Source organism: Festucalex cinctus, chromosome 2 (genome assembly GCF_051991245.1).
Source record: "Festucalex cinctus isolate MCC-2025b chromosome 2, RoL_Fcin_1.0, whole genome shotgun sequence".
NCBI classification, from domain to species: domain Eukaryota; kingdom Metazoa; phylum Chordata; class Actinopteri; order Syngnathiformes; family Syngnathidae; genus Festucalex; species Festucalex cinctus.
In genome coordinates this window covers 30,584,125-30,598,330 of record NC_135412.1, presented here as the reverse complement: position 1 = coordinate 30,598,330, position 14,206 = coordinate 30,584,125, and the positions used below count along the sequence as shown (strand labels likewise).

Sequence of the window (14,206 nt, the reverse complement as noted above, 5' to 3'; positions counted from 1 at the left end):
GCCGATACTGCATTAAAACAGTGGTATCGGTATCGGTGACTACTCACAAGTAACATGCCGATACCATTTATTCCAACTCTAATATAGGATTTTGGATTTAGCATCTTGTGTCTTGCTCGTGCACGACATTCACTGATATGTGACATGCTCACTGCATGCCGATCTAAGATATCCTATTGGCCCTAGAATGCTCTGAACCAGTGGCAGGACAGCTTTTTCATGTTGAGGAAAAAAACAACAACTGAAGTATCGGTATGGTATCGGTATCGGCCGATACTGCAAAGCTGGGTATCGGAATCGGTATCGGGGGCCAATAAATGGTCAGTAGCATCTCTTATTAAAATTTGTATTGTGCTGACAATGTAGGCCGATGCCCATTTACGAGCCTGTCCCCACATCCCCCATGTTATGCAGAACAGGCTTGGTGTTTGACAAACACCTGCATGTAGTGATAAAGATCTTTTAAGTAGGACTACGACAGTCTTTTGAATGCAGTGTTCTTTTTCTTGGAGGTTGAAGTTTCTTCTTCTGTCTCATCTTTTGACATTTTCTGAAGAAGTTCTTCAAAGACGTTTGCTTTTTAGCTTACTCATTTTTTGTGATGATTTGACGTGTACAGACACACAGGTGGATAATTCTTTGGGATAATCTTTTAGACATCCAACAACTGGGCCTTTGCTGACTGATTGTAGTGGGCGTGACAGGTCCACATATAGCTAAGATACATTTCACTTTTCAAAGAGTGCATTAGTGACATTAATAAAGGAACAGAAAAGTCAATCAATTAGCCAGTTCCTCATCAATCATGTGAACATCCTGAAATTCTACCACATTGATTTTTGCATCAATTTGTTGAAATATAAATTTTGGCCAGTGTTCCGTCTCCCTTTGAAACAATTTACCTCATGTAGCAGCATCTTTTTCGACTGATGTGTCACATATTTAAACTACAGTAGTAGATAAACGGCTAAAATAATCATTTCCAGGCAATATCCTCAATCACTTTACCGTTGTCATGGAAGTGACATGGAAGGGTTTGTAATGGTGCAATTGAGTTTTTTGGTTTTTTTTTTTATTCACCTGTTTTCTGGGTATGGTCAGCAAACTCAACCATGATTGGTCGCTACCTATTTCCTCAGCACAGGTGATGTCATCTTCAGTCGACAGCAAGTGGAAAAATTCGTTTTTACAGGTATTAATTGTTCATGAAAGATAATTTGCCCGAGGCCAGCTGGGATAGGCTCCAGCACCCCCACGACCCTTGTGGGGAGCAAGCAGTTAAGAAAATGGATGGATGGATGGATGGATGGATGGATGGATGGATGGATGGATGAAAAATAATTAAGCTATTACATTAATTATAGACAAAATATTATAATGTTGAACATGGCTTACTGAGTCAAGTATCCCTTTTAGACTTTTTTTTAAATGCATTTTTTAACTGATTTTTATTTTATTTTTATTTTTGCACTACTAACTATTGAAGCACATTATTAATGTTCAACACATTGAGTTACAAAAATATCTCATGTACTTTTTAAGGAATAAAACCTGTCTCGTTTTTAATAAACACATAGAGTTTTTAGATTATACTTGGTGTAAAAAGTTTGAGAACCTCTGTTAAATTGAACAAGCCCAAAGGTGAAGAAGGTGGCACGTGACGTCACGAGCCCTGTTCTCTCTCTTCGCGCGCGCGGCGCTCCGCTCCTGCTCATCCACTTCAGTGAGGAAACCCTCCACACATGCTTCGCGTCAATATTTTTCAAAAATGTATATTTGACTTGTTAATATTTGCCAGCAGTTCGGCGCACATCGATTCCTGCCGTAGATGTCACGCACACGAAGATGAATCATGACAGGTGCGCGCGCTCGATCGGGTCAACTGTCTGTGAAGACTAAGACCGACGCACACAATTAAGGTGGTGTCGAAACAAACAGGCTGGCTCATTCATTTGGCTCGGAGAAAGAAGAAGGGGGGAAAAAACAAGCTGAGTGAGAAGAAGGAAAACGAACACTGTGGAACTAACCGCTGGACATGCGACATGAGTAACATCAGTGATGGAGTTGGAGGGCTTCCGCCTCTCTGGAACTTCAATGGTGAGTCCGAAACATTCCAAATTTGACCTTTAACTCTTTAGTGATGACAAGTGGTCCAATTTGCGCGCGTGGCTTTTCATCCTATATAAGTGTTGTGTGTATTGGAGCCACAGCATCTAGGGCCACTTGCGAAATATATTGTACGATGGATGCATCAAGCCTATACCTTTCTCAAAATTATATTATTCATCTAACTCATTGAGGTAACCAAAATATTGGGGACAGTTGTCATTGTGATGCAGTGGTACACAGCAAGCACAACAAATACACACGTTAAACAAAGACGACCAAGATAGATAGATAGATAGATAGATAGATAGATAGATAGATAGATAGATAGATAGATAGATAGATAGATAGATAGATAGATAGATAGATAGATAGATAGATAGATAGATAGATAGATAGATAGAAATGAATAAATAAATAAATAAAGAAATAAATATTCCGGAATAAAGTTCCTGTGATCATTGTGCAAAATATTGACGCAGCAGAGTTGAAGCAATGTGATATCATTTTCATTTACATTTACTTTCTACGATACAGTTTGGTGTGAATATTAATGTTTTAGGCTATAACTCCACTGATGTGCTGCAGAGTTGTGGCTCTGCTCTTTGTCTTTGCCTAACTGGAAAGGTAATTGTAGTTCTACACTAAAGATTCTCAATCAGTGAGTCGTAAGAGGTCCTCAGATGTGCCAATTTTATTATTCTAAATTACTAATTGATCTGCAAATTATTTATTTACTGCGACTGGCTGGCAACCAGTTCAGGGTGTACCCCGCCTACTGCCCGAAGTCGGCTGGGATAGGCTCCAGCACCCACCACAACCCTTGTGAGGAGCAAGCGGTTAAGAAAATGGATGGATGGATGGATGGATGGATGGATGGATGGATGGATGGATGGGTGGATGGATGGGTGGATGGATGGATGGATGGATGGATGGATGGGTGGATGGATGGATGGATGGATTATTTATTTACTACAATAAAATGTGTATTCATTATCTATGCCAGTGACATATAGTGACAAGCAGAACAATTAAATGTATTTTAGGTAGCAGAAAGTACAATTAGCCTTTGCATCAGTCAATCATTTAAGTGTACAGGACAGGTCCGCATTATTCCCCCACAATCCGAGTGGAATAGGGACCGAAGCGCTGGGTGAATAGCGAAAATCTGCAAACAAATGTCAACAACCTAAAATGATTTGTGATTGCTTATAGGTGCCACAAGATGGCTCCTGTCTTCATTTCAATGTCAGCCCGAAGATGCCACAAAATGACATCAAAGATATATTTTTAGCCATAGCTATGGGCTGAAAACAAAAACAGCAATAACAGAGGATATGTTCCCACCTACAAAACATTACAGTGGTTCACTTTTATTTGATGTTACGTACCTTTACAATATTGAAATTGTTCTACTTGAAGAAACAAATCGGAGTCATCTTTGAAATGGGAAAACTGCCACACAGAGTCCAGTTTATGCCGTCAATCTGATAAAGTCATAAGAGCTCAGTGTACAAAACAAAATATCACTACAGTACTCTTATTATTACTAAGACTCCTCCTACTATGTGTCATGTGATTACCTTTTCCAAAGTGAGCAAAACTGTGGCTACTGCTAATGTTAGTTCTTTTCAACTAAGTGAGGAGATTAAAGCGGAGAAGAGGAAGAAACATGGCTAGATCAACTAATAACCTTGAAATTACAAATGCTCCAAGCTCATTTATGTCAGCAGTATGGGAGCATTTCAGCAACCTGGCTGAGGAAAGAAATGAAAATCGCAGAATCGACAAGACCCAGACTATTTGCCTTAAGTGCTTCAAAAACTCTTGCCCAAGTCACGTCGAACATGTTAATGCACCTTCAAAACACCATCCTGAAATTAATTTAAATGGGGCATGAAATAAATATTAAAATGAATACATTATATATTATATTTATATTTTTAGATTTGTTTATATTATATTTATATTATTTTTATATTTATTTATATTATATGATATAGATTTTTTTTTATAATAAATACATTGCTGTAAATATGTCTTTATGTAATATCCATCCATCCATCCATCCATCTTCTACCGCTTATCCGAGGTCGGGTCGCGGGGGCAGCAGCTTTAGGAGGGAAACCCAGACCTCCCTCTCCCCAGTCACTTCAACCAGCTTCACCGGCGGGATCCCAAGGCGTTCCCAGGCTAGCCGAGAGACATAGTGTCTCCAGAGTGTCCTGGGTCGTCCCCGGGGCCTCCCGCTGGTGGGACATGCCCAGAACACTTCTCTAGGGAGGCGTCCAGGAGGCTCATTTCGGCCACTTGTATCCGGGATTTTGTTCTTTCGGTCACGACCCACAGCTCGTGACCATAGGTGAGGGTTGGAACGAAATCGACCGGTTAATCGAGAGCTTCGCCTTTTGGCTCAGTTATTTTCTTTTCCCTACAACGGACCGATACAGAGTCCGCATCACTGCAGACGCTGCACCGATCCACCTGTCGATCTCCCGCTCCATCCTGCCCTCACTCGTGAACAAGACCCCAAGATACTTGAACTCCTCCACTTGGGGAAAAATCTGATCCCCGACCCGGAGAGGACACGCCACCCTTTTCCGACTGAGGACCATGGTCTAAGATTTGGAGGTGCTGATCTTCATCCCAACCGCTTCACACTCGGCTGCGAACCGCTCCAGTGAGAGTTGGAGATCCCGGCTTGATGAAGCCAACAACACCACATCATCTGCAAATAGCAGAGATGCAATGCTGAGGCCACCAAACCGGACCCCCTCAACGCTTTGGCCGCGCCTAGAAATTCTATCCATAAAAATTCTGAACAGAATCGTTGACAAAGGGCAACCTTTGGGTAATCCGACTTACTGCCGGCAATGTGGACCAGACTCTGGCAACGGTCGTACGGGGATCGAACAGCCCGTATCAGGGGGCCCGGTACCACGTACTCCCGAAGTACCCCCCCAACAGGACTCACCGAGGGACACAGTCGAACGCCTTCTCCAAATCCACAAAACACGTGAACTGGTTGAGCGAACTCCCACGCACCATTGAGGATCCTGCTGAGAGTGTAGAGCTGGTCCACTGTTCCATGGCCAGGACGAAAACCACACTGCTCTTCCTGAATCAGAGATTCGACTTCCCGACGGACCCTCCTCTCCAGCACCCCTGAATAGACCTTACCAGGGAGGCTGAGGAGTGTGATACCGCTATAGTTGGAACACACCCTCCCCCTTCTTAAAAAGGGGGACCACCACCCCGGTCTGTCAATCCAGAGGCACTGTCCCCGATGTACACGCGATGCTGTAGAAGCGTGTCAACCACGACAGCCCCACAACATCCAGAATCTTTAGGAACTCCGGGTGGATCTCATCCACCCCCGGGGCCTTGCCACCGTCCGAGTTTTTGCCTCAGCAACCGCCGAAGCCGCGTTCCGCTTGGCCAAAAAGGCCCAATAAGACTCCTTCTTCAGCTTGACGGCATCCCTTACCACTGGTGTCCACCACGGGTTCGAGGATTGCCGCCGTGACAGGCGCAGACCACCCTACGGCCACAGCTCCGATCGGCCGCCCCAACAATGGAGGCGCGGAACATGGCCCATTCGGATTCAATGTCCCCCGCCTCCTCCGGGACAAAGGAGAAGTTCTGCCGGAGGTGGGCGTTGAAACTCTTTCTGACAGGGGATTCCGCCATATGTTCCCAGCAAACCCTCACAATATGTTTGGGTCTGCCAGGTCGGACCGGCATCTTCCCCCACCAACGGAGCCAACACACCACCAGGTGTTGATCAGTTGACAGCTCCGCCCCTCTCTTGACCCTAGTGTCCAAAACATGTGGCCGCAAATCCAATGACACAACTACAAAGTTGATCATCGAACTGCGGCTTAGGGTATCCTGGTGCCATGTGCACATATGGACACCCTTATGTTTGAACATGGTGTTCGTTATGGACAGTCCATGACGAGTACAGAAGTCCAATAACACAACACCGCTTGGGTTCTGATCGGGGGGGCCGTTACTCCCAAGCACGCCCCTCCAGGTCTCACTGTCATTGCCCACGTGAGCATTGAAGTCCCCCAGCAAGACGAGGGAGTCTCCAGGGGGAGCACTCTCCAGCACACCCTCCAAGGACTCCAAAAAGGGTGGGTACTCTGAACTGCTGTTTGGTCCATATGCACAAACAACAGTCAGCACCCGTCCCCCCACCCGAAGGCTACCCTCTCGTCTACCGGGGTAAACCCCAACGTACAGGTGCCGAGCCGGGGGGCAATAAGTATGCCCACACCTGCTCTGCGCCTCTCACCGTGGGCAACTCCAGAGTGGAACAGAGTCCAACCCCTCTCGAGAGGACGGGTACCAGAGCCCAAGCTGTGTGTGGAGGCGAGTCCAACTATGTCTCGTCGGAACTTCTCGGCCTCACACACCAGCTTGGGCTCATTCTCTGCCAGAGAGGTGACATTCCATGTCCCGAGAGCCAGCTTCTGTAGCTGGGGGTTGGTCCGCCAAGGTCTCTGCCCTTGGCCGCCACCCAGCCTACTCTGTACCCGACCCCTTTGGCCCCTCCCACCGGTGGTGAGCCCATGGGAAAGGGGACCCACGTTGCCTCTTCGGGCTGTGCCCGGCCGGGCCCCATGGGCGCAGGCCCAGCCACCAGGCACTCGCCAACGAGCCCCGCCTCCAGGCCTGGCTCCAGAGGGGTGCCTCGGTGATCCACGTCAGGGCAAGGGAAACTTTAGTCTGGCCCTTCACCTAGGACCTGCTGGCTGGGGCTTTATGCCCCTGGCAACATAGCTCCTCGGATCATTGAGACACGCAAACCCCTCCACCACGGTAAGGTGCCGGCTCACGGAGGGGTTTATGTAATATGTATTTAGATTATTTATTTATTTAGATTATGTATTTAGATATTTAGATTTTAATATGATGAATTTATATATATGAATTTCAATATGATGTATATATATATATATATATATATATATATATATATATATATATATATATATATATATATAATGGGAGTGTATATATAGAAAGGTAGTGAGCTGGGGCGGGGCTTCGCCCATTACCTTTCTAGTCTTTTTTATTATTGTTTACTGTTATATGACCGTGACAATAATGTACCTGGTTTGTACACATCTGTAGAGTGAAAGTTGGCAAGCGAAGCACCCGCGGTGGGATTAGAACCCGGGAACCCGCGACGGGGCAAGCGGAAACCTAGACTGCTGGACCAGAGTGGCAACGGTGGCTTGCGGTCTCTGCGCACTTTTGTCTTTTGTTTGCAAACAGAAGTGCCCCCTGGCCTGAAAAATCAGATTGTTTCACATACATGGACGCAGAGCGGCGGTCACCCTCAGCGTATCGCTAGCCGAGCGGTTGTGTATAAGGTTTGCGAACCCTGAAGTCCAGGGTGCGAATCTCACCATGTCAAATGCAAATGTCTGTGTAATTCTGCAACTAATCCTCTTCCTAACCGTGTTCCACTGCTTGTACTATGCTTACCAATAACCCATGTCAAAACCAAAAGTAAGAATGAATGTCATTCTCTCCCTGCAGGTTATAAAACAATGATCTAGGTACTTAAAGCTATAAGCTTTCTGTCTGTGCAATCAACACACAATTATGTATAACAACTCGTCTGTTATTTGAATTTTTTATTATTTTTTTTAAACATATTTTTTCAGTGAAAAGTGGTCCTGAAGCAAGGCCTGCTGCTTCCTACTTTTGCAGCTAACAATCATGGGAAAATATAGTCCTACTATCCACTAGCGGGGCCGGTTTGACAATGCAAAGTCGACTTTTCAGCGGTGTACTTCTATTATGACAATAGTCATATGTATGTATATATATATATATATATATATATATATATATATATATATATATATATATATATATATATATATATATATATATATATATATATATGTACATATATGATGGTCATTGAAATGCTTTTTTTTTTTTAACCCCCCCCAAAAAAAATATATATATATATTCAAAAAACAGCTGATAAACATTCAATATGCCTTTTCCATGAAGAACAAGGAAGTCCGACATTTGTCTCAAATTGAGATACAAATTATATATTAGCTTTGGTGTATATGGCACCCTTAGTGATATGCCATGATTTAAATAAATAAATAAATAAATAAATAAATAAATAAATAAATAAATAAAATGTGTGCCTTTAGAAAAACTGAGGGCTACTGTATATTTGTTGACAGTGCAGCTGCACTTGAGTGTGAAAACTGTTGTATCCTGATTTCCGTGCTGACTCAGCCTCCAAATGCGCTTGTGAGGGAATTTGGTGCATCCCGCTGCGCCATGCTGGGCGTTCGGCCATACCGAGGGTATTTCCTTTGACATGCGCCTACCTCACCTGGCAATGTGTTGGCTAAAAGTAGACTAAACTTTACGCCTGTTAGAACCACGTCTAACTATTGGCGCAGGTAGTCGAAGGAGATTTTGGTGAATTTGATTGGAGCACAGGCAGACATTCTACCTTTGAGTTGGTCACCGACGGACACATATAATCCGGATGGAAAGCCACATTTTTATCATCCGCCCGTGATCTGCTTGCAGTTCCTTATAAATGTACTTTGTGTGCCTTGACCTGCCACAGCACTCAAACAAATTAGTTCATTCTTCCACCATGTCATGGACTGTCAGTGCACCTCTTGCGCATGGCCCTTTTAAAATATATGCCGATCCACACAGACCTGCAAAAATACCAAAACTTTGTCCAGCCTGCCCCTGCGCATATTTATACAACACCTCAGGGCAGACACAAAAATAGAGCCCTGAGTCTCGAGCCAGTGATTCTCAATCGATGTACCACAGCACATTTGTGTGCCATTAATTGGTCCAAAAATCTTATTGTTACTAACAGTGACATATAAAATATTTGATCATCTCTTGATGCAAGTGACAGAGATTTTTCTCCTTTCAAACATATGCCTTGGCTTCATAATAAAGGTTGGGAAACACTGCTCTAGACAACACATGAAAGGTTGGATGAACACGTTCTTTCTTCTCCTCCCGCAACATAACTAATGTGCTCCCCTCCTCCTCCTCCTCTCCCCATGCCCCCCACGTCAGCTTTTACGGCCACTTGTTCCTAATTTTACCCCATTTCCATCCTTGTTCCTGCTAAGAACACATCCCAGTGGGACTTCAAATGCGGGGCTTGCCTGCTCTGGTTGATCCCCAAATATTTTGGTCCTGTGTCATTTTCATTGTTGGATAGCAGAAGCCTTCCCATGTGGCATTTGCATGTTCGTGTTGTGCTTGCATGTATCTTTCTCTGGGTAGCTCCACCCACATTCTAAAAGCATACTTTGAAGACTGTAAAATTGCCCAAAGGCGTGAATGTGAGTGTGAATGGTTGGCAACCAGTCCAGGGTGTACCTCGCTTCTTGACCAAAGTCAGCTGGAAGAGGCTTCTATGCACCTGCGACCTTATGAGGATAAACAGTATTGAAAATGGAAGGAAGGATGGTAATATTTCTGAATACACATTTATTTCTGTCTCGGTTATTTGGCAAGTCATTTGAATTCAGTTGGTCTGACATTTGTTGCACCAAGGTTATGTTGTGAACAGGGCTGTAGCAACTGTGGGGTGGGATGTGAGCATTGCAACACCCACACTTTTCCTGCTGTTATTCACATTTAGTCATCCCCCTCCACCACCAACTAACCAAACACACACACACACACACACACACACTCAAAACCCTTACAGCTTACTTGGCCTCTGGTGGCAAAATGAATTTTATACTTGGTAGCAACCTGAAGAGGGCGCAATTAATCCAGGTGCTGGAAGAGAATTTAAAGGGATACTTGATGCATTGAGCCATTTTCAGCCATCCATCCATCCATCCATTTTCTTGGCCGCTTATTCCTCACAAGGGTCGCGGGGGGTGCTGGCGCCTATCTCAGCTGGCTCTGGGCAGTGGGCGGGGGACACCCTGGACTGGTTGCCAGCCAATCGCAGGGCACACAGAGACGAACAACCCATTTTCAGCCTGTTAAAAGTTAATTAAAGTAAAATTAAAAAAATTAAAGTAATATTTTGTCCTGAATTAATATGATGACTTCATTATTTTTCATGTGCAATTAATACATTTATAAAGACATTTTCCCACTTGCTGTCAACTGAAGATGACATCACCTGTTCTGAGGAAATAGGTACGACCAATCACGGTTCACCGGTTTTCTGGGTTTGGTCAGCAAACTGAGCTGTGATTGGTTGTGAAAAATAATGACATTATCACATTAATTATAGACAAAACATTATCTTCTTAATATAACAACAATAAATAACAACAATAAAGGTAAATACAGTGGTACCTTAACTTGCAAATTTAATTCAAACAGTTAATTTCCCACCAGTCAGGGTGTACCCTGCCTACTGCCCAAAGACAGCTGAGATAGGTTCCAGCACCCCCCACAACCCTTGTGAGGAATAAGCGGTCAAGAAAATGGATGGATGGACAGTTAACTTCCCCCATTGAAATGAATTGAAATGTTAATAAATATAATTACTCTGTTAAAAAATCTGTACCTGAACCACTTTTTGGTGGGGACAGAACAGTTTAAAATAAATGGCATGTCCATTCATTTTTAACGTGGAAAGTTGTTTTGTCGTACGAGTTTTTTTTTTACTGCCAAGGATGCTCACGGAACTTCAACTTGTATCTCAAGTCACCACTGCCACAAGTGTCCCTAAAGTCTGGCCACGTGCCATGAAACTTTGAAGTGCATTTCATGAGCAAATGATATCTTAAATATTTTTTCAGATAATTGTGATGCTGAGGTTGATGTGCTTTGCAAGACTGATATAAGTAAATGTTGTGTACGTTCACTCATTGTCACAAAACGGGGTTGCATCTGTGATTTTCATTGAGTACACGCCTCAGTTTTTTTTTTTTTTTTTAATGATTAAAATATGGAATATTGCACATATGTTCAATCATTTCCCAAATATTGGAAATCAGAATTAAGAAGTTGAAAATGTCTTTTGCATTTTTGCCACTGAAAGCTACACAAAGGGTGATAGGCAAGGTGGAAAGCATTCAAGCGTTACGGATTGGAGGATTATTGATTCGCTGCAAGGGAAGAACACAAAGAGAAACAAATTGCAAGCCAGACCAGAAAAGATGGCAAACGTATGCGAGGAGCAGCCATTGACACCAATGGACAGTTGGCGTCGTCATCTCAGAAAAATGCACACGCATCTGACAGCAGCCGATGCAGTAAAAGTGAATGTGAAGGAAGCACGGGTGACTGAAGTTTGACACTTAACACTCACAAGGAATGGAAAGTAAATAAATAGCTTGCCATATATGATCAAGTTTGATGAGGACTGGACTATTTATAGCATATATATGCTATGGAGTTAGACCTTAAACCCCTACAGTTAATGCTCTAAATGTCAGAAGGACGGGCATGGCGGCTGTTTGCAGAGGCCAGCAAAGATGTGGGAGATGTGCTGGGCTACATGAAGATGGCAAAAGGAGCTCAACTGGAGGGGAAACATACTGTCGCCCTGCTTCCTGGAGTTGTGAGGCCAAGAAAGCCGAGGCACTGCAGCGGATTAAAATGTAAGAGGGTGTAATATTCGCTTAAGCCGTCAAGAAAGTAAATGGGAAAACCGAGTAAATAAATAACAAACATACATTATAACAAGGCATGTGGCTGGATGCTGCAAATTAATAATGAATTATTCAAAATCAGTTTATTTGGTTTATAGTAGAGGCTAATAAATTGTTCAGCACAAACAGGAAATCGGAAAAATTAAGATAACAGTCGAGAGAGAATACTTTTAAATCTGTATGTACGGGTACTGTAAATAGAGTGGTGCCTTGAGATAGGCTACTAATTTAATTTCTTCTGTGACCGTGGTCACAACTCAATACACTTGTATCTCAAATCATCTTTCCACATTGAAATGAATGGGAATATCATTCATCTATCCCGTCAGCCTCTCCAAAAATATGTTTATAAAGTTTTTTTTTTGGTTCTTTTTAATCATGAAAACAGGATTATATAAAATTGTACATGATCAAAAAATGTACTAATAACGTATCAGTAGTTGAATAGCATGCAAAGAATTAAACAGTTTGTGCAGCATGATTAATTCATTGCGGTTTCTTCTGGTGTGCATGGCTTGGCCACCGGGGACAGTATAACATCCATGCAGACACATACGAACAAGACTTTCACAACTACTGTAAATGACTTAGTAACTGCAGTAATTAATTAGGTAATTAGTAGGTTTTTGTTTTGTTTTTTTTGTATAGGATAAAGAATAACGTATAGGCCTGTAAGTCTTAATTGTCATGACTGGGTCACGCCAGGGTTTAGTTTGGGTCATGACCATAAGGTCAAGTGTCTGTTTTGAACTGACGTTTTGAACTGATGTAATTGGCATATAGTTTCAACTCGTTTTAAGCTACGTGATGTCATGCGCTATGTGATGTCAAGAATCTTTAATCTCTTTTTCTGGTCAACAGCCGATCAGATAATTCCAGGTCAGTCCTGTTACCCACATGTCTAGCTAGCCACAGCCAATCCGATCAATTCACTGTCTATTTAAGACGAACCAAGAAGTGTGTGTTTGTCGGATTATTACCTCTGTTCCTCTGTGCATCTCAGCCCAAGGGGCTTGGCGTCTTGTGATTCTCGATGCATTCTCATTTTTTCTTGTCTAGTCAAGTTTGTTCTACGCCTCTCGTTGTTATGTGAATAAATAGTTAAAATCTTACTTGTGTCTGCGTTTTAGGATTCAACCTCAGAACATAGCATTAACTATGCATTCCTGCATGGTGCGTGTCCAAATGTCCAATGCTTAAACTTGTGATGTCCAGGGTTGGAATAGTTTTGGAATTGTCATCATAATTAGTTTTTATGACATTGTAACTTTTTTTTTTTTTTTATTCAGTTTGTTTTAATTAGTTTTTAGGGTTTATTTGTTTGTTTTTGTTTTTTCCAAAGTGCTTCGTCTGAATATAGTGTTTATTAGTTTTAGCATTAGTTTTAGTTACTGTAATATATTGAGTAAGTTGCCAAGTGAAAGATTCAAGTGAGTTACATTCACTGCCACCAGACAATGCGCATACCTCAATTTTTTGCAAATAAATAAATAAATAAATATGAGCGTAATGATGCCTTGTATCACTAAAACCTGTCACTCATATCTCGAGGCACCACTATAGCAATCATTTTTTTTCATTGTTTAATCTGCACAACTGACATCAGTTCGTAGAGAAATTTTACGTGATTTTAAACCCTTCAGGTGTCTACTAAAACAAATACAAAAACAAGATAACCCCCGACCCTCTCAAATAAAATTAAATTATTAAATAAATAAAAATAAAATAAATCCATGTTGTTCTTATGTGGGAAAAGAGTCTAAATCAGTTTCTAAAAAATAAAAAAATAAAAAATGCCTAGCAGAACAAATGCAGGTCTGAAGGGAGTATTGAGAAACTTCTTGGGACTTAGTTTGAGCTTATCTTCTTATAAGTGGTGACACCCCTGGACACTGGTTTGCCAATCGCCTTTCAAATAAAGGATACCCCATCACCTGGTAATTTGTTTAATCTTTTTGTATGGCCCAGTAGAAACCCGCTGCCCGGTTGCTGAGGACCTCAGAAACCGTAGCATAGCACCGATACAACCTGGTGGCAAATAACGGCCATTGCAGTGTGGATGGTTGTTTTCTCTTTATGTATTTCCATTCAAATCACAAATCATACTGATAATGCAAAAATGTGAATTGCGTTCCATCCACTGGAACGTCATCATGCATGTAAAAATGTAAAAGTACGTTTCCCCAGTAATGATGACCAAGATAAAAATAGCGCCAGAGGCTTCGTTGTTCTGCTCCAGTCAAAAAGCTTTGAAACGACCACCATCGAAAGTGAGGATACTAACACATGTGGATTACGTGAAAGCAACAGCGTCACCAGGGGCTCTCGCCACCTATAGTTATGATGTGATCTTCCACCCTGCGACATGCTGTAATGACCCACTTTCTCAGGATACCACTGCTCCCATGTCACATGTCGTTTGGTAATCATCGCTGATGTCCCTGTGT

The 14,206-nt window shown here is 42.5% G+C and overlaps 1 protein-coding gene across 2 annotated transcripts in view; it reads left to right on the top strand.

The window, feature by feature from the left end:
• The first annotated feature begins 1,720 nt into the window (after positions 1–1,720).
• The window catches only part of LOC144014516 (muscarinic acetylcholine receptor M4-like), a 46,038-nt gene continuing 33,552 nt past the window's right edge, over positions 1,721–14,206 (top strand). For both annotated transcript variants that reach the window (XM_077514478.1, XM_077514477.1), the window contains exon 1: positions 1,721–2,097. In XM_077514478.1, coding sequence (XP_077370604.1) covers positions 2,043–2,097 — 55 coding nt within the window. In that variant the 5' untranslated portion in view covers positions 1,721–2,042. The remainder of the gene's footprint in view (positions 2,098–14,206) is intronic.